This window comes from Sorex fumeus, unplaced genomic scaffold, assembly GCF_029834395.1.
Source record: "Sorex fumeus unplaced genomic scaffold, SorFum_2.1 ptg000054l, whole genome shotgun sequence".
Classification (NCBI taxonomy): domain Eukaryota; kingdom Metazoa; phylum Chordata; class Mammalia; order Eulipotyphla; family Soricidae; genus Sorex; species Sorex fumeus.
The window spans coordinates 2,683,741-2,705,163 of record NW_026606111.1 but is presented as its reverse complement, the minus strand read 5'-3'; the positions used below and the strand labels follow the sequence as shown (position 1 = coordinate 2,705,163).

The window sequence follows — 21,423 nt, the reverse complement described above, 5'->3', positions numbered from 1 at the left end:
CGCCAGCCCCTGCTGAGCTGCCTGAGGCCACCCGACCCGCTGGCCCTGTACCCTGCAGGCCCTTTTGGCCTGCCCTGGCCACAAGGAGACAGACAACAAGAGGGTCCAGACCCTAGTACAGCGGGGAGCGCGCTTGCCTGGCACGCGGCTGGGCAGCTGGACCCTGGTACCCCAGATTGTGAGCGCCACCAGGGATGATACCTAAGCGCAGGGCCAGGAACCAAAACAAAACCCAAGACCTTTAACTTCTCAGGAAAGAAATAGCTGTGCAGGAAACAAAAGTGATCTTAGAATATCACCTGGATGGACCAAGTGTGTTGTGTGCACGTGTGTATTGTGTATGTGTGCATGCATGCAGTGTATGGTATACACAAGCACATGACTGTGTGCACATGTGTATATATGCATGTGCACATATGCATGAGTGCATGTGTGCACACATGTGTGTGTACACGTGTGTGTGTCATGCATGCACGTGTGCATGTGTGTGTGCACGTGTGTATGTGGGCATTGCAGATGTGCCTGGGGCCGCATCTCTGTGTGTGCCCGCCTGGGCTCTCTGAGCCCCTCCCTGCCCCGCACTGATTCCTTGCATAGGTCCTAACAGTTTGGTCAGTGTCTTCTGTGACCTGTTGGGCTGGGGGAAGGGGAGAGTGGACTGAGGCCCTGTGTGTCCAGCTGTAGATCTCACAGAGTGTGGAATCCAGTCAGGTTGGAGCTGGGGGAGGCTGCCATGGGGGCCCCCAGGTGGCTTTTCACAGCAGGGAGTGTTAAGCAAACCTCCCAGTGCCTGCTGCCCTTTGGCAGGGAAGCGATTGCTAAAGCAAGTCAGGGCTGGGCCTGAGGCTCAGCGGAGAGTGCCCATCTGGCAGGCACGCAGAAAATGAAACAGTCAGCAAGGCCCAGGGAAAGGGGGGTAGGCGTGCCTGGGATGCACAGCCCACATGGACTCCAAGCCCTTCAGGACACGCCAAGGACTGATGGGTGAGTCCTGTGCCGCCGAGCACTGCCTGGGAGCTCCGAAGGGACACCCTTCTCCCTCCTCCGACTCACCCCCTAGAGAAGTTTGAAGGGAGACAGGGCCGAGGACCGTGTCCTCTGCCAGGCGCTGCAGCGAGAGAACAAGCTGCCTGTGTATGGAAGGGGAACAGGGCTGGGGACCAGGAGGGACAGGATGCTCAGAACCAACATGTTTGGAAAGAGGAAGCAGCTAGCTCCCAGGTAGGAGAGCGTCACAGCAGGGGCCAACCGGGAGAGTCCTGGACACAGGGGAGGACCCAGCTGGGCCCACAGTGCGGCTCCCAGAAAGGTCAGCAGGAAGGTTGGAGCGTCAGAGCGGCCAGTGCGCTTGTCCTGCGTGTGGCCACAAAGCTTCGATCCTCAGCACCCGATAACGGTCCCCAGGCTGACCCCTGAGCACAGAGTCCAGGAGCCCTGGGCAGCGCCGAGTGGGGCCCAGACAGCAAATCAGCCAGCAGAGGTGGAAGCTCCCGTCCACCCTCAGGTGTGTGACTGCTTCCGACAGCCCTATCCACCTTCATGGCCCCCAGGATCCCCTGACATCCTAGCAAAGTCCAGGAGCACCCCCTGGGAGACACCAGCCAGGGTGACCCCCTGTGTGCCAAGTGCGAAGTGGGCAGGGCTCTGAGGAGATGGAAATGTTGGTCAGTCACTGGGCTGTCAGCCTGTCCCAGGCCCTTGAAGAACTGGGATTTGGGGCCTGTGGTTTCTGCCCTCGTGTCCGTGAGGCACGGTGAGCGCCAGGAGAGTCTGCACCGGGCCAAAGCTACACCCCCCACTCCCAGGGGAGCGGCTGGCTGGAATTTAATTAGCTCCTGTTTGCTCAGTGCCCAGGGCGGGCCCTCCCACAGCTCTGACCAGGAGGCATGGGCCGGGGGCAGGGCCAGTGAGGTCCTCGGGAGTCACACGTCCAGGCTCCACTGCAGAGAACAGGGGCTGGTGGACACAATCCCCGCATTAGCCAGTGTGCTGGGTGTCACCGTGTCGGGTGTCACTGGGTGTCAGGTGTCCCTGGGTGTCAGGAAGAACCATTGGTGAGGGGGGTGACTTTCTGTGCAGTGACCCTGACGGGGAACTGAGATGTGACAGGCTGGGTGGTGCTGGGGAGCCCCAGGGTCCAGGGGGCAACAGGACAAGCCCTGGGGGAGGAAGGAGTGACTCTGAGTGTGGCTTTGGGAGGCGGTGAGCGGGACTGAGGCCAGAGAGGCCCTGAGACCTGCTCCTGGCTGGCCCCCCAGGTCTCCCAACCACTCTGGCCCTTGCCCTGCTGGGCACTGCCTGGGGAGTGGCTGGCACTGAAGGGGCCATGGCCAGAGCTTCTCATGTGTCCGGGCCGGGGGCGCGTCCCCCATGGCCAAGACGGCCAGGGAGGGTCAGGCAGCAACTGAACGGGGCAGACCCTGGTCTCTGAGGTCTGAGGTCCGCAGCCTTCACCAGGGGTGGGGAGCAGGGGGCAGAGCCCTGGAGGCCTGGCTGCCGCTTGGAGGGTGACCTGGATTCAGGGCCTGCCATGGGCGCTGGGCTGCGGGCGCAGACGGGGGAATATTCATCACCAGAAAACCTGCCTCGTTTTTCTCCCACGCCAGCAGGGGCATCCGTCAACGGCCCCACGGCCTCCCGGAGCCGCTTCTATTTTCCACGTCTGACTAATTTTTAATCTCAGGACAGAGCGTGCGCCGCTGACGCCGGCGTTTTTAGGGGCGATGATGGATGCCGCCGTCACAGGGCCCTCGCCAGCGACCCTTCCCGTGGCTGCGTGGATGAGACGGCCCCTCCCTGCCCGGGTCCCCGTGCACACCTGGCACACAGCCCACCCACCCAGGACCTGTGATCCTGGGGCCAGACACGGGGGCTGGATCGCTGCTCCATCCTGGGAAAGCCAGACCCCACCCAAGCCCCCACTGTGCACCAGACCCCACCCACGCCGGCTGCCACCTGTGGACACTCCGGGGCAGCCTCTGCCCATCATCCTGACCAGAGGCTTTGGCCTCCCCCATGGACTGATGTGTGTGTGGGGGGCGGGACTGCCTGTGCCCCAGGATCCTCAGCCTAGAGGGGCCCCAGGGAGGAGGCTGGACACTCCAGCGATCTATTACAGAGGAGGGGAAGAGAGTAGGAGAGGGGGAGAGAGGAAGAGAGGGAGGGAGAGAGGGAGGGAGGAAGGGAATGGAGGAGGGAGGGAGAGAAGTAGGGAATGAGGGAGGGAGAGAGGGAGAGAGAAGTAGGGAATGAGGGAGGGAGAGAGGGAGAGAGAAAGGGAGGGAGGAGGAGAGGGAGGGAGGGAGGGAGGGAGGAAGAGAGAGAGGAGGGGAGGGAGAGAGAGGAGGGGAGGGAGGGAGAGAATGGAGGAGGGAGGCAGGGAGGGAGGAAGAGAATGAGGGATGGAGGAAGTGAATGAAGGAGGGAGGGAGAGGGAGGGAGAGAAGGAGGGAATGAGGGAGGGAGGGAGCAGAGGGGGAGTCTGGAGACACCCAGGCTGCGTAGGCAGAGCTGCCTGTCTGCCCATGCCAATGGGGTCGGGGCCTGCTGGACTCCTGGTGCAGTGCCCGTCTGCCTGTGCCCAGTGGCCGAGAGGCTGCACCCCCAGGCAGGGCTGAGGAATCCCTGGTAAATGTGGGCTCGGGAAATGGTGGCTCAGTGGGGGGCCCTTGGGGTCCCCCACCAGGTGGGGGTGGCTTGTGCCCACCCAGGTCCAGGCCCAGCCTGTGTTCCAAGGAGACAGGTGCCCAGCGGCACCTCGCTGGGGAGTGACTGGGGTGACAGATGAGCTGAGGGCTCCTTGGCCGCCCCTGCAGGGCAGCCTGCATATATGCACAGAGGGCAGCTGGAGGCCTGGGGTGATGTGCTCTGCATGCTCACATGCTGGGCTTCTGGTGCTGCCCCACCCCGGCCTCTGTCTGGGCAGTGCAGGCCGTGATGGAGGCACCCTCACCCCCCCACCCCCAGGTGCAGCAGGGGACCTGGGCCTGTGTGGGCGTGAGGCCCAGGCCTGCCCTGTTGAGGCAGCGGGTGGGCATGGGCAGGCTCCCCAGAGATGCCTCCTCCTCTCCATCAGTGGGCACCGCGCCAGGACTCCAGCCAGCCCTGACCCCACAGGCGTGGCCACATGTGCTGAGGGGCCCAGCATGCACCCCGTTGCCCCATCTTCCTGCAGGACAGAGGAAACGCCTGACCCAGAAACCCAAATGGTTGCTCTGGAGCGCTGCTGGCCAGGGGCCCTCAGGACGGGACGGACTGGCATCTTGGGCAGCAGCGGGAAGCGCGGACAGTGCCCCGGCCATTCCTGGCTGTCCCCAAGCTGCCCCCGCTGTGGCCTCGTGGCCCCTGTGTGAGGGACAAGGCTGTCTGCCCATCCGCACTGCAAGGCGTCCCTGGCCAGGCCAAGCTAACTCCAGGGAGACCTCCGGAGGGCCCGTGTCAGGCGCCCCCTCAACACGCTCAGGGGCCCTCGAGCTCCGCCTCAGCAGCTTGTCTTGGCTTCTCCGCTTGCGGCTTTTCCACTCCGGAGAAGCCTCTCTTGAAAACCTATTTTCTCTTTCTGTCCTCACGTCTTTATACATGTTTCATTGGATTAAAAACCATCTTGCAGGGCTGGGGTGATAGCATAGTGGGGAGGGCGTCTGCCTTGCACATGGCCGACTTGGGTTCAAGCCCCAGCATCCCATATGGTCCCCTGAGAAGCCTGGATGTGACTCAAAGAGCCAAAACAAAGGAACAAAAGAAAACCCCCCGCAACACCCAAACCGATCTTGCTTCACTTTTTTTGTTTTTTTGCTTTGTGGGTCACACCTGGCAATGCACAGGGGTTACTCCTGGCTCATGCACTCAGGAATTACTCCTGGCAGTGCTCAGGGGACCACATGGGATGCTGGAAATCGAACCCAGGTTGGGCATATGCAAGGCAAATGACCTCCCCACTGTGCTATTGCTCCAGTCCCTTGCTTCACTATTTGCCTCCTCCTGGAATTATTTTCTGTGACGGAAGGTGATGGATCCAGAATGCCAGTGCTGAGGGTGGGACTGACTTTCCTTTTCTGCAAAGAGCAATTCCTTCCTCCAGCCTCAGCCCCTCGGACTCAGGTGGTGGCGATCATCTCTCGCACCGGGCAGATCAAGAGCATCTATCCTGGGCACCCGTGTGGCCAAGGCTCGGGGCCAAAGGGGGGGGGGGGGCGTTCCAGAGCTGGAGGAAAAGATGCTGAGGGCAACAGGAACTAAGAACTGGCCTGCAGCCAGAAGTGACCACAGGGGCAGGGACAGACTTGGATGGGGGTGGGGGACACACAGAGAGACTCTGGGGGAGGGGGGTGGCACTGGGTTGTTTTATGATGAAACCTGACCACAAGCAGTACTGCAAACCAACAGGCAGGCTTGCCAGGTACATAAAGATCCACACTCAGGCTGGAGCAATAGCACAGCGGGGAGGGTGTTTGCCTTGCACGTGAACAACCTGGATTCGATCCCTGGCATCCCATAGGGTCCCCCAACACCGCCAGAAGTAATTCCTGAGTGCAGAGCCAGGAGTGAGTAACCCACGTGTGTCACCGGGTGTGACCCAAAGAGCAAAAAAAAAAACAAAAAGATTTGGGAAGGCTTTTTTTTCTGGGGGGGGTGTGGGCCCCCTGTGTTTGATCCCCACTGTGATGGGGATCACTTCTGGGGGGCTGGGAGATCAGTTCCATGCTGGAGATGGAGCCCGGCAAGCATTGACCCTACTCACTGGTCTATTGCTCTGGTGCCTGAACCTGAAATCTTGAACACACAACTCAGGAATAGGAAAAAGTAGCAAGTGTCCATTTTTTTTACTTTTTTTGGGGGCTCTTGCTTTTGGGGCCACACTCAGCGGTACTTCGGGGTCCCAGCTGGCGGGCGTGGGGGACCGTCCGGGGTGCAAGGGCTGAACTCCAGCACGGTGTGCAAGGCAAATCAGGCCCAGCCTGCCGAGTCTCTCTAGCCTGCCAGATTTAATTAATTAATTATTTAATTTTGCTTTTTTTTGGGGGGGGTCACACCCAGCGATGCTCAGGGGTTACTCCTGGCTCTGCACTCAGGAATTACTCCTGGCAGTGCTCAAGGAACCCTATGGGATGCTGGGAATTGAACCCGGGTCGGCTGCATGCAAGGCAAACGCCCTACCCGCTGTGCTATCACTCCAGCCCCTAAAAACAAATTTTTTATTGTATTTTTAAATTTTTTTTTTGCCTTTTTGGGGGGTCACACCCAGCGACGCTCAGGTGTTACTCCTGGCTCTGCGCTCAGGAATTACTCCTGGCGGTGCTCAGGGGACCCTATGGGATGCTTGGAATCGAACCTGGGTCAGCGCGTGCAAGGCAAAGGCAAACTCCCCCCCCCCCCCCCATTCACTGTGCTATCGCTCTGGCCCCTTGTTTTATTTTTTTTTATATTAAGTGCCACCTCATTTGCAGTGAGAAACGTGATTTACGCGTCATATTTCACCCAGAAAGAGCAAAGAGGTTCACCACGGCACAGGGACCCTGCTCGGCTAGCGCCGCGATCGGTCTCGGGACACCGTACCGGCCCGGCCCGAGTTTCTCTGTCGAACCGCCCACATCCCGAGGCGCTCTGGACGGCGGAGCACTACGGCTCGGCTGCTCCGGCGTCGCTCTAGCGGGGCGGCTCCGCGGCCCTAAGGGGCGCTGCAGGCCGTCACTTCAGCTGCGCTGGGGGCGCTCTAGGCTGTCACCTCAATTGCGCTGGGGCTCTCTAGTCCGCGATGAAGCCAAATTCGACTGTCACGTTGACGCGCTAGAGTGGCGGCTCGTATGCCTTAGGGACGCTCTAGGCCGGAGAGGACGGCGGCTCGACTGCCCTGTCGCCACTGTAGGCTGTGAAGAATTGCGACTCAGTGTCCCAGGGACGGCGACCTAGGCAGCTCGTCGTCCGGATGAATGTGGTCTGGCTGTCACTGGCGCAGCCTCGGCCAACCTCGAGGGGCCTTTTAGCCAGGGATGACCGGGCTCAGCGCTCTAGGCGACCCTCCACTTCCAGCTGCCCTTGGGGGCGCTCTGGGCCGCAGAGACGAGCAGCACAGCGGCACTCTAGGCAGCGGAAGACTGCGGCTCGTTGTTCGCTGAGGGACTCGAATGTCTTGGGGCCGGTTTCGGGGCTGCACAAATGCGTCCTCCGCTTTGAGGGGACTCCTGGGTGGCAGTCGGGTGCAGGCCTCCTGCCCCAGGGGAGGTGGGCGAAGTCCTGTGCTTCCTGGGCTGCATTACGAGGTTTTCCCCGCATCCGCCCTTCACATTCACCTCCCAGCTCCCATAACAGTCCCCACTGCTGCGTGGGAAGTGACTGCACGGGGGCCCCGGGCCAGCGGCTCAGGTTTATTGCACCGGGTAGTGGGTAGGATCCTGGGCGCCTCCGCATGTGACCTGCAGACGTTTCGCGGCTGGACACGCAGCACAGCTAGGGGAAAAGGCTGGAACAGAATGCAGGGACGCTCGGAGGGTGCAATAAACCTGAGCTGCGCGCCAGCCCCTCGGGCGCGACCGGGAAGCCCACTCGCAGAGCTTTACCCGGAAGTGCCGTTCGGGAGGACCCCACGACAACGCCACGCCACGGAATCCTACATTCCCGGTGACCGCGGGAGGCGCGGGCGTTTCGAGAAACCAGACACCCGCAAACGGCGGCGCAAACGCGCGGGCCAGGCCGCAGTGACGCCCCGCCGCCACGTGGGGGCGCAGAACCCGCCCGGCACCTCGGGTTGCGGAAGGGCCGCAGCGTTTGCAGTTGGGGTCGGAAGAACGCGGGTTTCCCGTTCGCTGCGCTGGGGGCGCTTTGCAGGAGCCTCCAGGTCGGGCACCATTGCCAAGCCCACCCACTCCCAGGAACGGAGCTCCGGCCCCGCCTGACTGGGCCACCGCCCCATCTGGGGTGACACTGGGGACGCCCTGGCCCCCCTAAAGGGACAGGCTGGAATGTGCTAGGTAGCGGCCCTCCCCGGGCAGGGCGCGGAGGGCAGCGATGCGGCCCCGGTTGCTGCCCTGCACGGGGCGTGCAGCTGCTCTCGCCACCTGCCACCCAGGCCAGGCCCAGCGCCTCTAGCCCCAGGGCTCAGGCCTGGCAGGGGGCTTCATCCCCGTTGGAGGCCCCGCCGAGTCCAGGCCCCTCTCGGGAGTGTGCCTGGGACCCCGGGGTCTGAAACCAGAAAGGGAAGTGACGAGGGTCAGTGCCCCACACAGACTGGCCAGGGAGAATGGGCACCGGCTGAGGGCAGGACCCAGGGGGCTGCACCCCAGGCCTGGCCGCAGGGGGCCAGGGTGTGGCCTCTCTTGCAGCCGCTGGTGGCCGCTGGCCCACGATGCCCATTTGGAGGGGCGCCACCCCAGTCCCCGAGGGCGCGTCTCCCCGGCCCTGCCGCCGGTCCCGCAGTGGACAGGTGCTTCCCCCTTGGGGTAGGGCTTAGTTTAGCTGGGCCACGGAACCAGACCGCCGCACAGACCCCCAACGGGCAGGCCCAGAAAGGAGTCTCTTGCTCTCCGGACAGACCCCAGCCGGGGTCCTGACAGTCAGGCGGTACACCCCTAAAGACTCCAGTGGCCGTGGGGGGGGGTCACACCCTGCACCTTGTCTGGGTCGAGGCCCAACTCTGGTCTTGGGGGTCTGCTGTCCCGTGCCTGCCTGTGAGGCCTGAGGAATGCGAGGAACCACAACTTCATAGTGGGGGGGGGTGTCCTCGCTCTGGGTGGCCCACTGGCCGCGAGGTGGCGCCCTGTAGGCACCCCCAAGTCTCATGGTCTTTTTTTTTTTTTTTTTTTTTACTTTTTGGGTCACACTCTGCGGTGCACAAAGGTTACTCCTGGTTCATGCACTCAGGAATTCATGAACTCACACCTCCTCCTGGAGGTGCTGGGGGGGGGGGGCGGGACGATATGGGATGCTGGGAATCGAACCCGGGTCGGACTACGTGCAAGGCAAACACTGTCCCCCCTGTTCTATCGCTCCAGCCCCAAGTCTCAGGGTCTTTCGGGCTCTGGACACTTTCCTTCCTCGCAGACACAAAGCCTCAGGGACAGTCTCCAAGGGCCACTCCTGGGCCCCAGGAAACTCATTCTAGGGGACCGAGGGGCCACAGCAGCAGGAGGCACGTCCTGGAGGAAGGAGGGGACGGGGGACACAGGGAAGAAAAGCCGGACGGCTGAGGAGCGGGGTCACCGAGCGCCCCTCCTCGCTGGGTGCCGACGTGACGTCACGGCGAGGCGGGACGGGCAGCCGGCACCGGCCGGAAGCGCGAGCCACACCCACTTTCGGGCCGCTCTGGGAGCCGCAGGGTCACACTCGGTGGTCAGTAGCGCCCCCTGCCGGCCGGTGGCGGCGCGGCTCGCTGGACGGGGCGGTACCCAGGGCCCGGGTCCCCGATGGTGGACCGGCCACCCCGCTGGGCCCGAGCCAATCGTCGGGAGGCTCTCCTTGCCCCATCTCGCCCGCCGGCTTCTAGGGTGACCTGGAAGCTCAGAAGCCGTGCTCATTCCCGGGGGGTGGCGGGGGGACCCGCCCGGCAGAAGAGGCCTGTCCCTGCAGGGTCTGGCTCGGGCGCCCCGTGCGGGGTTGGGTCTTTCCTGCCCGTTTCCGGGCGGAGTAGCCGGGTACGACTCGTCCTCTGCTTCCCCTCTCCTCAGGCCTTTGCTGGGGGACATCCCGCCGCCCCCGCGGGGTCAGACTGTGGCAGGGGGTCTGAGCACCAGGGGGCTTTTCACTGGGCGGCTTTGGGTTGCAAGTGGTGATGGTCAGTGCCAAGGGGCTGGTTGGTGTGATAAGTGATTTTCTTGGGTTTTGTGTTTTTGAGCCACCTTCAGCTATTCGCAAAGATTACTCCCGGCTCTGTGCTCAGGGCTGACTCCTGGCTCTGTGCTCAGGGCTGACTCCTGGCTCTGTGCTCAGGGTTCACTCCTGGCTCTGTACTCAGGGCTCACTCCTGGCTCTGTGCTCAGGGTTCACTCCTGGCTCTGTGCTCAGGGCTGACACCTGGCTCTGTGCTCAGGGTTCACTCCTGGCTCTGTGCTCAGGGCTCACTCCTGACTCTGTGCTCAGGGTCACTCCCAGCTCTGTGTTCAGGGCTGACTCCTGGCTCTGTGCTCAGGGCTCACTCCCAGCTCTGTCTCAGGGCTCACTCCCAACTCTGCTCTCAGGGGTCACTCCTGGCTCTGAGCTCAGCACTCACTCCTGGCTCTGTGCTTGGGGCTCACTCCTGATTCTGTGCTCAGGGCTCACTCCCGGCTCTGCTCTCGGGTCACTCCTGGCTCTGTGCTCAGGGCTGACTCCTGGCTCTGTGCTCAGGGCTCACTCCCGGCTCTGTGCTCAGGGCTCACTTCCAGCTCTGTGGTCAGAGCTCACTCTTGGCTCTGTGCTCAGGGATTATTCCTGACAGGGATTTGGGGACCAAACGGGGTGGAAGGGATTGAGTGCGTCAGACCTCAAACGTCCTCCCCACTGAACTATCTGTGGCTCGAATACTTGAGATTTCAAATCTTTGCTTAGCAGTATTCAGCACTGATGGGTCTCTCTGTACACAGGAGGTGTGTGTGTTAATCAATTTCACTCATGAAAACCTTTCATTTTGTTTTAAAGCATCTTCACATTTTCCTCTTGTTTTCTTTGCTTGTTTTTTTTTCGGGGGGGTCCACACTTGGCAGTATTCAGGGGTTACTCCTGGCTCTGCACTCAGGGTTCACTCCTGATAGTGCTTTGGGGACCATGTGGGATGCTGGGGTCAAACCTGGTGGGCTGTGTGCAAGACAGCCCTGACCCACTGTGCTATCGCTTTGACCGCCTCTTGATTTTTTTTTTTGACACACTGGTGGTGCTCAGGATGCTCAGGTGGTGCTCAGGACTTACCCCGACAGTGTACTCTGGGGTCGCACCTGTGACTTAGAGGACCATATGGGGTGCCTAACTTTGGCCGGCTGCATGTAAGGCAAGCACTCTGCCCTCTGTGCTCTCTCTCTCCGATGCCGCTCCTCTTGATATTTCTGTTTATTTTTAAGCCACATCTGGTGGTGCTCAGGGCTTCCTCCTGGCTCTGCACTCAGGATCATTGCTGGAAGGGCTCAGGGGACCCGGGATCAGGAGGCTCGCTCTGCCTCTAGGGTGACCTGGACGCTCAGAAGCCACCATGCCCAGCTCTGTGGTGGGGAATCAGATCTCAAGGTCCAGCTTCTCAGGGATGCCCAGGATCCTGTAGGCTGAGCCAGTTGGGGAGGGGGCTGCTTGGCTGGCACAGAGCAGAGGGCACAGCCTGTGTGGTGGCCCCATCCAGTGTGCGGTCTCTTCCCCAAAGTGACCAAGCCCCAATGGATGCCTCAAAGGCCTATATGCATGTGTGTGTGTGTGTGTGTGCGCGGGCCTGTGTGCTTGTGCATGTGTGTGCATGAGTGTGCATTCCACACGTGTGTGTGTGTGTGTGTGTGCGCGCGCGCACGCAGGCTGTGTGCCTGTGCATGAGTGTGCATTCCGTACGTGTTTGTGTGAGACCTGATGCGGTGAGACGTTGCCAGCTGGGGGCACCACGTGACCATGTCTCAATTCCGATGGTTCCTGGTATTGGACCATCTCAGACACTCTGAGTAACCTGGAGGCTGTGAGCTGGCTCCCTTTGGGGCTGCCTGACTCTGCACCCCATATTACTCCTTTGACGTGGGGTTCACCCCTTTGTGCACTTGGGGATCTTTTTTTGTTATTGTTGTTTTCTGTTTTCTGGGGATGGAAGCTGGGGTCTCATACTGTCAAGGCAGGCACCCTTTCACCCAGCCATTCCCCCAGGCCCCCTAAACTCTTTTGTATGTGTGTTACGTTCCTCCCTGGCCTCCCTTTTGTTGTTGTCCAGTGAGAGTGTCCAGCACACTTGGCCACCAGATGCTGAGTGCTGTGAAGGGCAGGGAGGGAGCCAGCCAGTGGGGTGGTCGGGGCTGGGACATTCCCCCACCCAGTGCCCTCATTCTTCTCCGTGGGAGGGAGAGGAAGGCGTGCCGGGGGGGGGGGGGGGGGGCTCCTGCCACAAAGCAGCAAGGGTCTGGGCTGTGCAGGCCACCACTTGCTTCCGCTCCATTCCCATCTCACGATGGGGATCGCTGTGCCCTCCCGACCCCGCGGCATGTTTAAGGCGGTGCGTATGTGCTGGCTTATCCCACTGTTCACCCCCTGGAGGTACTGGGCTCGAGGGCCAGCTATGTGCTGCAGCCTGCTGAGAATTGAGTCTTTTCTAGGTGATGGCCACTGGACAGGCAGAAAACAGAGTGGACAGAGGGTGTCAGGTCCCACCCACAGCTGCTGAGTCGGGGCCAGGGAAGGCCCCGTGTGGCCAGGTGACGAAGCACCCGGGACAGACCCCGCAGTACCCGTGTCCTGTCGTCCTGCAGCAGTGCCTGTAGCTGCTCCTGGTGGGACCCCCCCCACCCCACTCCCTGGGGCGCAGTGCGGCCCCTCCCTGGCCTGATGGGCAGGGGGTTCCTGGCCCCCTCTCCCTTCTCCCACAGACCCCTGTGTGCAGTCAGGAGCTCACCTGGCGTAGAGGGCACACCCCCACACCCTTAGGTCTCTGCAGACCTGAGCACTCCCTGTTCCAGAAAGTTCCCCAGAGGACAGGTCACAGGAGGGTGCCCCTGGGAATCCCTGTCCTCAGGAAAGTCCTGCTCTGAGGTCACAGCGTCACCCTCACCCAGTTCCCACCCACTGGAACAAGGACAGGAAGTGCATCAGAGCCACCTGCTTCCTGCGTGAGAAAGGAAGTTCCCAGACAAACAGGGCCTGGGCTCAGGGGGAGGGGGCCTGGCGGGGGACAGGGGGGGGTCTAGGCTGGGGCCCCACCTCTGGGGGCTGGAAGGGGCTCCTCAGCCCCACACTCTCAGCTCTGTCTGTTAGGGAGGGGTGGGGCCGTGCTGCGGTGCTGGGGCGGCTGTGTCTGGGCCTGACCCCACTGTGGGCGGCTCAGGGAGCTCCACAGTCCAGAACCCTGGACGTTCTCTGGGATACGGCCAGGCCTGGCCAGGCGTTGGGAGTGTCTCCTGTTGGCCATAGGAGACGAGGTCAGCCTAGCTCCGCCTTCCTGAGTCCTCAGGCCTGAGGTCCCACTGCCTTAGCTGGAGACCCGGGGCAGTTAATGGGGGGCTCCACACCCACTAGGCCTGAGACTCACCGGCCCCTGGGCTGTGCGGGCTGCCCAACTCAGTGCAGAGCTGAGATCGAGGCTCTGCCTGGTCAGGGGGCAGGCACTCACTTCTTCCAGGGAGCTCTCCCAGATACGCCCAGGAGTCCCATGGGAACTGATATGTGTCCTGGATACTGTGTCGCCTGCACTTGGCACCACCACAGCACCAGGAAGATCGTGAGGATCTAAGCCCTGGGCCATGTGCGCTGTCACTGTCCTGCAGGGGGATGGGTGGGAGGGGCAGTGCAGGGCAGAGACCCCCCAGGCATGCACAGTGCTGACCCCTACATGTGTGCACGGCCCCTACATGCATGTGCGCCCCTGACCACCACATGTGCATGGTCCTGACCCCCACACACGTGTGCATGACCCTGACCCCCATGTGCACGTGCACGACCCTGACCCCCATGCACGCGTGCACGACCCTGACACCCACACACGCGAGCACAACCCTGACACCCACACATGCATGCGTAGACTGACCCCCACGTATGCACGGCAGACACCACAGGGGAGCACAGAGCACCCTGGGTGCGGCATCAGGCTGAGGGTCTTGAGCCAGGCCCCAGAACATCCCGGGCTGCCTTTGGGGTCGGAAGAGGCCCAGGACACAGAGAGAAGCACTGGGCTGGGGTCCAGCGAGACCAGGGGCTTGGGAGCGGCTCAGGCTGGGACAGGGGTCAGGGCCTGTCCTCCAGCCTGTCCCTCAGGGCACAGCAGGGCTGCTACAGGCAGTCGTCATTCCAGGAAGAGGGGCGGGAGCTCCTCACTCTCCCCACGGGCTCTGGGATGCTCTGCCGGGATTGGGGGGTCTCCACAGGCCTCTTGCTCCTCTGTGTCCCCCAAGCCTGTCTCCGCATGGCCACTCACCGCAGAGGTCCTAGCATTGACCCTGCGGTCAGGCAGGGCGGGTGCAGGGCGGCCCAGGAAGCCGACAGGAAGCAGGACATGCAGGATGGGGACGGCTGGTGCTGAGAGTCCCGGAAAAGTCCAGTTTATTCCCGCAGCTGCTGACCCCGGCAGGGTGGAGGGGCCAGGGGGCCTGGTGGGGGCTTCAGGACCCCAAAAAGTGAATGCCACACAGGAGGCTGAGCAGAAGGGTCATGGCCACAGCGAGGGGGCAGCCCCAGGGACCCCCCACACCCCTACTCCGGGCACCCCCTGCCCTGCCCCACTGGGGGTCCCCTAGCCCTCCCTCGGGGCCCTCCCAGGGTGGCACATTGCACAGCGGGGACTCGCAGCAGGTAACGGTCATCAGGGTCCGCTCCACAGTCTTGGTGATGGGGTGACACGTGTCTGAGCACCAGGCCGAGTAGGTGGTCAGGGGCCCGGACTCTGGGAGAGGGGGCCGGGAAGGGGGAGGAACCCTGGGTTAGGCCCCGCAGTTCAGGGGGCAGCCACGGCCTCCCGGGGCTCCCCGGCCCCCGCCGCTCACCAGTGTCCCCGTGAGAGACGAGTGTTTTGCAGAAGCGGTGACGGGGCCCACAGCGCTGTCGCAGGAGGCAGCTCTCCGGGCTGGGCAGTGACTGGCACGAGTAGCAGTGCAGCCCTGGGGTGGGGCCTCAGTGGGGGCTCCGCCCACACCACGCCCACCTCTGTACCCGCCCACCTCCCAGTCCAACACGCCCACTCCCCACCCGCCACGCCCACCACCACGCCCACTCTCCTCCCCCCACCCCCCCCACTCCTCCCCAGCCCAGGGGCCAGGCCTGGACATTGGGGGCGCAGGGGCCAGGGCCAGCAGGTAAGCATAGGCTTGGTGGCGTTCCCCGGGCGGAGCAGCCGGACTGTGTGGAGGTGCTCAGGAGCCCCTGAGACCCTTCTGGTCGGGGTCACCCCAGGCCCTGGCAGTTCTGGACCCCCTTCCCGGCCCTGCAGCCCCTGGGCCAGGCCCCGGTGTGGGGACTCACAGTAGCCCCCAGAGCCCCGTGTGCCGGGCTGCACCTTCATCCCTGCCGTCGTCCACCAGCACGCTGGCCTCGTCCATCTCGTCGTCGTCGTCATCATCATAGCCCTCCTGCCCCAGGTCCACGTCGTCCTCATCCTCATCCTCATCCTGCACCTGGCCTTGCCCTGCCGTGAAGGGACCCCGTAGCCTCGGCGGGGGCAGGCCTGGCTCACCCACTGCTCCATAGCCGTCTCCCGCGGGACGCCAGCACGGCACGCCCCGGAGGCCCAGAGCTCACTCAGTGCCAAGTCCAGCTCAGGGCAGGGCCGGGCCAGCCCTGTCTCCAGCCCCCCTCACCCTTACCTGAGGGTCCGCAGAGCAGCAGAGCGAGCAGGGCTGCCGTGAGCGCCTTCATCCTCCCGTCTGAGCTCTGGCCTTGTGCGCGGCTGTGACTGTGGGAAGTGGGACACAGGGCATTGCCAGGGGCTTCCTGTAGCCCCCCCAGCTCCACCTTAAACAATGGCCTCACACAGGCCCCCTGCTCCAGGCAGCAGGCCAGGGCGGCCTTGTCCCCTGAGGCCTCTGCCTGGAGGGGAAGGAGAGCCTCCAACGTCAGCCTTGGGGCGTCCTGGCCACCTGGTGGGGTGGCCACAGCAGCCAGCTGGGCCTTGGGGCTGCGTGTGTGGGCTCTGAGCGCAGGGACACGTCACTCAGCACAGAAGGCGCCCCCCTCCCTCCCTCTGTGCCCCTCCCCCCTCCTTCCTTCTACACTTTCCTTCCCTCTCTTCTCTCCTCTCTTCTCTCCCTTCTCCACCAGATTCTTCTCCCTCCCCTACCCCTCATCTGCTCCCTTACTTTTGCACCCCCACCCTTCTCACCCCCCAACACCCACCCACCTGGGTCTAGACTCACCCTCTGACCTCAGGCTCCAATGCAAGGGCACCCCGTACCACCCTGGGGGAGCCCATGGGGAAAGCTGGTGCCCACCAGCTGTGTCCAGACCTCCCCCTCTCCTCTCCTGTGGCCCAGCCTCCTGCCCGGAGACCCCTTGCCTGCCTGGCCGCGCTCAGGGTCAGTGCCTGTGCATGGTTCTGAGGTGTCTGGCCCAGTGGTCATGCTGCGTTGGACTCAGAACTCTGCCAAGGGACGAGCTCCGGCCATTCCTGCTGTTCCTGCCCCTGCCATGGGCCTTACTCCTTGGAAAATGTGACCCTATCCTCTCCTCGCTCCCCGAGGACTGCCCCGGAGAGCAGCTCCCAGACCCAGGGGGGGACCGCGGCACGTACCCTCTCCCGTGCTCCAACAGTCCACACCCCTCTCCTGGGGTCTCGGAGTGCCCCCAGTGCCCAGCCAGGCAGACCACTCTCAGGGCGTGCAGCTGGTACAAGTCCTGGGTCCTGGTGCCAGCACGGAACACAGTAGCTGTGGTCAGGCCCTCCTGGGGCAACGCCGGCAGCACCATCTACTCTGCCTCCTCCCTCCCATGCTGGTCTGTGCCAGAACCTCAAATCCCGGTTCCTGCCGTTCCTGGATACCCTCAGCCCTACCCATGCACCCCAGTCCCAGGGCAGAGGGAACCCAAGGTTGCTGGTACTTCCTGGGCAGCCCAGCCCAGCCTGTGTCCACTCCTACCTGTCCCAGGCCTGTCTCAGGGTCAGTGGCCCCATGGCTGGCCTGTCCAGTGGCGCAGAAGGCCTGCACTTTGGGCTGAAAACGTGGGCTTCTCTCTCCCAAGAAGTTGCTCTGAGCAACGATGCTGCGAGGGTGGGCACCCCCCTCCCAGGGACCCCAGTTGGGCAGCTCTGGGCTGGCGCGGGGCCCCGGCTCTCTGCGGGGTCCCTCCTCTCATGCCTGCAAACATATGTAGGATCTCAGGGACACCAAACAAGGACAACAACCAATCTTTCTCGCTCATCTACCAGCTCCCTCCCCATCTCCTTCCTGAGCTGCTCCGGATGGCGCCAGGGGTGAGGAGTGCCAAGAGCCAAGCTCTCTGGAGTCCTGGGCTCTGGGGCTCCCAGCCGCACCCATCCAGACTCCCTGACCCAGACGCAGGAGGGCCACGCCCCCAGAGCCCAACTGCACGGGCCACGCCCTGCTGGGCCACGCCCACGTCGAGCCACGCCCCCAGAACCCGACTGCACGGGGGCCCTCTGAGGGGGTGCAGGCAGGGTCTCCACGCCTGCCGGGCAGAGTAAAGTCTTGGCTGCCAGGCACTGAGCCCCTCGGGGTTCCGACTGGGCACTCCAGGGCTTCTGGAACTCTCCGCCCCGTCCTGGGACCAGGCAGCCTGAGGGTGCTGGACACAACCCCGTGGGGTCCTGGGACTCTCCTCGACCTGCCTGGTGGGGGAGGGCAAGGCCCCTCAGCCCCTGAACCACACCCTCCAGGGGAGATGGGCTTATGGGAAGTGTGGGCCCTGCTGCCCCCAGAGATGCCCGTGGCCCCCTCCTCCTGCAGTTGGCTGCTGGGGACACCAGGCCCATAGCCTGCTCCACAACCCGGGCTTGTCCTTCCCTCCCTCCCCGTCACCTCCTTCCCCTCTCCTGTTCTGTCTTCCCCCTCACCTCCTTCCCCTCACCTCCTTATCCTCTCATCTCCTTCCCCTCTCACCTCCCTGCTCCCCTGGTGGTCCTGAGTTGGTCTGAGGCTTGACTGTAGGATTGTCCCAGACCCTCGTATCTGCCCTTCCCCACCTCCTCCAAGTCCTGCAGCCTCTTGCCTCCTCCAGAGCCCCTGCCATAGCCCCTGCATGCCCAAGGACACCCGTCAGTGTGCCCACAGCCCCCACCATATGAAGCCCATGCCGGACCCCCTGCCCTCAGCCCTACCCTGCCCCTTGGTTTCTCCACCGCCCTAAACTCCATCTCCAGAGCTCTGCGGTGACAGGCTGCCACCATTCCCAGGGCTTTCAAATGACCCCAACAGCCCCAACTAAGCAGCAAAACACCTTCAATATTTCACAAGATGAGACACTTGAAACAATACGACTAGTCAGTTGTCTACGAAGTAACATTGGGACTGGGGGCTGCAGGGCGCAGGGCCTCAGGCACCCCTGCACCCCCTCCCGCATGCTGCCCGATAAGAAGCTCAAGTGTTACTTATTTTGGGGGCTGCTCATGACTTACTCCTGGCCCTGTGTTTGGGGACCCTGCATGGCTCCAGGAGGGAGCCACGGCAAGGCAGGTACCTCACTTCACCGCTTCATGCTCGGTCTGGCGTGAAACTGCCCCACGTCCCACAGAATGGCTGGGTCTAGCCATGGGTCACGTGACCGTGTCCCCCAGGATGTCCATGACTAATCATGTGTCATGTGATTGCATGCTCTACAGCGTCCCATGTCTAGCTGTGTCATGTGACTGTGTTCCCCACAACGGCTCATAGCTAACCACATGTCATGCGATCTGCACCCCCAATAATGTCACGTGTCTAACTGTGTATCACTTGACCGTGACCCCCACAATGCCCTGTGTCTAACTATGGGTCATGTGACCATGTCCCCCACAGTGTCTCAGTGCCTGTCATGTGACTGCTTTCCCTGGACCAGCTGCCCGTGGACAGGCCTGTATGGAGTCAGCCTTGCTCTGGGACTTGCAGCTTCTCTTTGCTTGCCACGGAAGCCTTGTGGGGTCTGGAGCGGGGCCGGGCGGTGGGGAGCGGCGGCTCTCTGCAGTTCTTCCATGGCCTGGGACCTTGAGTTGCTGGGTCACTCCCTTCCTGCCGTGGCGTCTGTAGAGTGTCTGCTGGGGCTTGTCTTTCCATCCCACGAGAGACGCTCGTGTGCTTTGGGACATCTGAGAATCTTTTTTTTTTGTGACAAATGTTATTATAGTTGCCTTTATTATTTGGTTTTTCTAATGGGCATTTAATTTAAGCAATCATGGGTGATAGTAAGTTTTTTTTTCCTGAAAAGTTTAATCAATATTTATTTATTTATTAGATTTTTATTAGTGAAACACTATGAGGTACGGTTGTAGATTTACAAATTTTTGTGCTTGGGTTTCAGTTATACAATGATCGAATACCCATCCCTCCACCAGTGCCCATTCTCCACCACCACTGATCCCAGTACTCCTCCCATCCCCCGTCCCCCCCATCCCACCCTGCCTCTGTGGCAGGGCATTCCCCTTTGTTCTCTCTCTCCTTTTGGGTTCTGCGGGTTGCAAAATAAGCATTGAGTGGCAATCATGTTAGGTCTAAAGTCTACTCTCAGCACGCAGCTCCCATCCTGGAATCTTTTTTTTTTCTTTTTTAAAATTTTTAATTTTTTTTTTTTTTTTTTTGCTTTTTGGGTCACACCCGGCGATGCTCAGGAGTTGCTCCTGGCTTATGCACTCAGGAATTACTCCTGGAGGTGCTCGGGGGACCATATGGGATGCTGGGAATAGAACCAGGGTCAGCCATGTTGGCCGCGTGCAAGGCAAATGCCCTACCCGCTGTGCTATCGCTCCAGCCCCTAAAATTTTTAATTTTTTAATGAATCACCGTGAGGTACAGTTACAGACTTACAAACTTTCGTGCTTGTGTTTCAATCATACAATGATTAAGTACCCATCTCTCCACCAGTGCCCATTCTCCACCACCAATGTTCCCAGTACCCTTCCCACCCCCTCCCAACGCCCCCCCCATCCTCTTACTCTCTCTCTCTCTCTCTCCTTTAGGGTGTTGTGGTTTGCAATGCAGGTATTAGGTGGCCATCATGTTCTGTTTATAGTCTACTTTCAGCACCATCTCCTATCCTGAGAGGGCCCTCCAAGCACCCTTTACTTGGTGGTCTCTTCTCTATCTGAGCTGCCCTTTCCCCCATCATGTGAGGCCAGCTTCCAAGCCGTGGAGCAATCCTTTTGGTCCTTATCTCTACTATCCTTGGGTGTTAGTTTTGCGTTTTGTTACTTTATATTCCACAAATGAGTGCAATCTTTCTATGTCTGTTCCTCTCTTTCTGTTTTTTTTTTCTTTTTGGGTCACACCCAGCAATGCTCAGGGGTTACTCCTGACTCTGCACTCAAGAATTACTCCTGGAGGTACTTGAGGAACCATATGGGATGCCGGGGATTGAACCCGGGTCTGCCTTGTGCAAGGCAAACGCCCTACCCACTGTCCTATCGCTCCAGCCCCTGTTCCTCTCTTCCTGACTCATTTCACTCAGCATGAAACTTTCCATGTTGATCCACTTATATGCAAATTTCAACACTTCATCTTTTCCAATGGCTGCATAGTATTCCATTGTGTAGATGTATCAAAGTTTATTTAACCAGTCATTTGTTCTTGGGCACTTGGGTTTTTTCCAGATTCTGGCTATTGTAAACAGTGCCTCAATGAACATGCAAGTGCAGATGTCATTTCTACTATACTTTTTTGCCTCTCTGGGATATATTCCCAGAAGTGGTATTGCTGGGTCAAATGGGAGTCAGTTTCTAATTTTTTGAGAAACGTTCATACTGTTTTCCAAAAGGGCTGAACCAGTCGGCATTCCCACCAGCAGTGAAGGAGAGTCCCTTTCTCCCCACATCCATGCCAACACTGGTTGCTATTGTTCTTTTGGATGTGGGCCAATCTCTGTGGTGTGAGATGATATCTCATTGTTGTTTTGATCTGCATCTCCCTGATGATTAGTGATGTAGAGCATTTTTTCATGTGCCTTTTGGCTATTAGGATTTCTTCTTTGAGAAACTTTCTGTTCATTTCATTGCCCCATTTTCTAATGGGGTTGGATGTTTTCTTCTTGTAGAGTTCCACCAGTGCCTTGTATATCCTTGATAGCAACCCCTTATCAGATTCTTTGTATTCTGGTCACTGTTTCTTTTGAGGTGCAGATGCTTCTTAGTTTAAGATAGTCCCATTTGTTTATCTCTGTTTCCACTTGCTTGATCAGTGGCTTGTCATCTTTGAAGATACCTTTAGCTTTAACATCATGGAGTGTTTTGCCAACCTTGTCTTCAAGGTGGGCCCCTGGTGGGAGGGTCTCCAACTCCGCGTCTCAGGTAAAGAACAGGGCCTGAAGCAAACTTCTGCTGGGCCTCTGCTTGGGTGGGCAGCCAGCTTAGCTGCCCCCTTCCATTGACCCAATCACCGAAATGGCTCCGCCCCACACCACCCTCTCTGAATGGACCTCACTGAGATATAATCTGCTGAAAGTTCGGGTATTCTGGTTTTGTGACTGAAACCTCCAGGCTTTCTCGGGGTCAGGAGGGCCCAGCTCCTCCCACCTCCCTGTACTTCTAGAAGCCCCCGGCAGTCACATTTGCACCCCAAAGCTGCCACATAGTTAAAAAAGCTACTCCAGGAGTTCAAGTGATAGCACAGCGAGAAGAGTGTTTGCCTTGCACACGGCTAACTGGTTATCCCATAT

General features: G+C 60.6%; 1 protein-coding gene across 2 annotated transcripts; it reads right to left on the bottom strand.

Annotated features, from left to right (window-relative positions):
- Window positions 1-14,155: 14,155 nt before the first annotated feature.
- On the bottom strand, window positions 14,156-15,553 carry GPIHBP1 (glycosylphosphatidylinositol anchored high density lipoprotein binding protein 1). 2 transcript variants are annotated; one of them, XM_056125319.1, is made up of 4 exons: window positions 15,435-15,553; window positions 15,128-15,256; window positions 14,619-14,732; window positions 14,156-14,518 (listed from the first exon to the last, which is right to left on the bottom strand). In XM_056125319.1, exons 1-4 carry the CDS (start codon window positions 15,484-15,486, stop codon window positions 14,238-14,240), a joined length of 576 nt encoding a protein of 191 aa, XP_055981294.1. In that variant the 5' UTR covers window positions 15,487-15,553; the 3' UTR covers window positions 14,156-14,237. The 2 variants fall into 2 exon arrangements, with proteins under 2 accessions (XP_055981294.1, XP_055981295.1); XM_056125320.1 differs by lacking the exon at window positions 15,435-15,553 and having other exon boundaries at window positions 15,094-15,194.
- Between the last annotated feature and the right edge of the window lie 5,870 nt (window positions 15,554-21,423).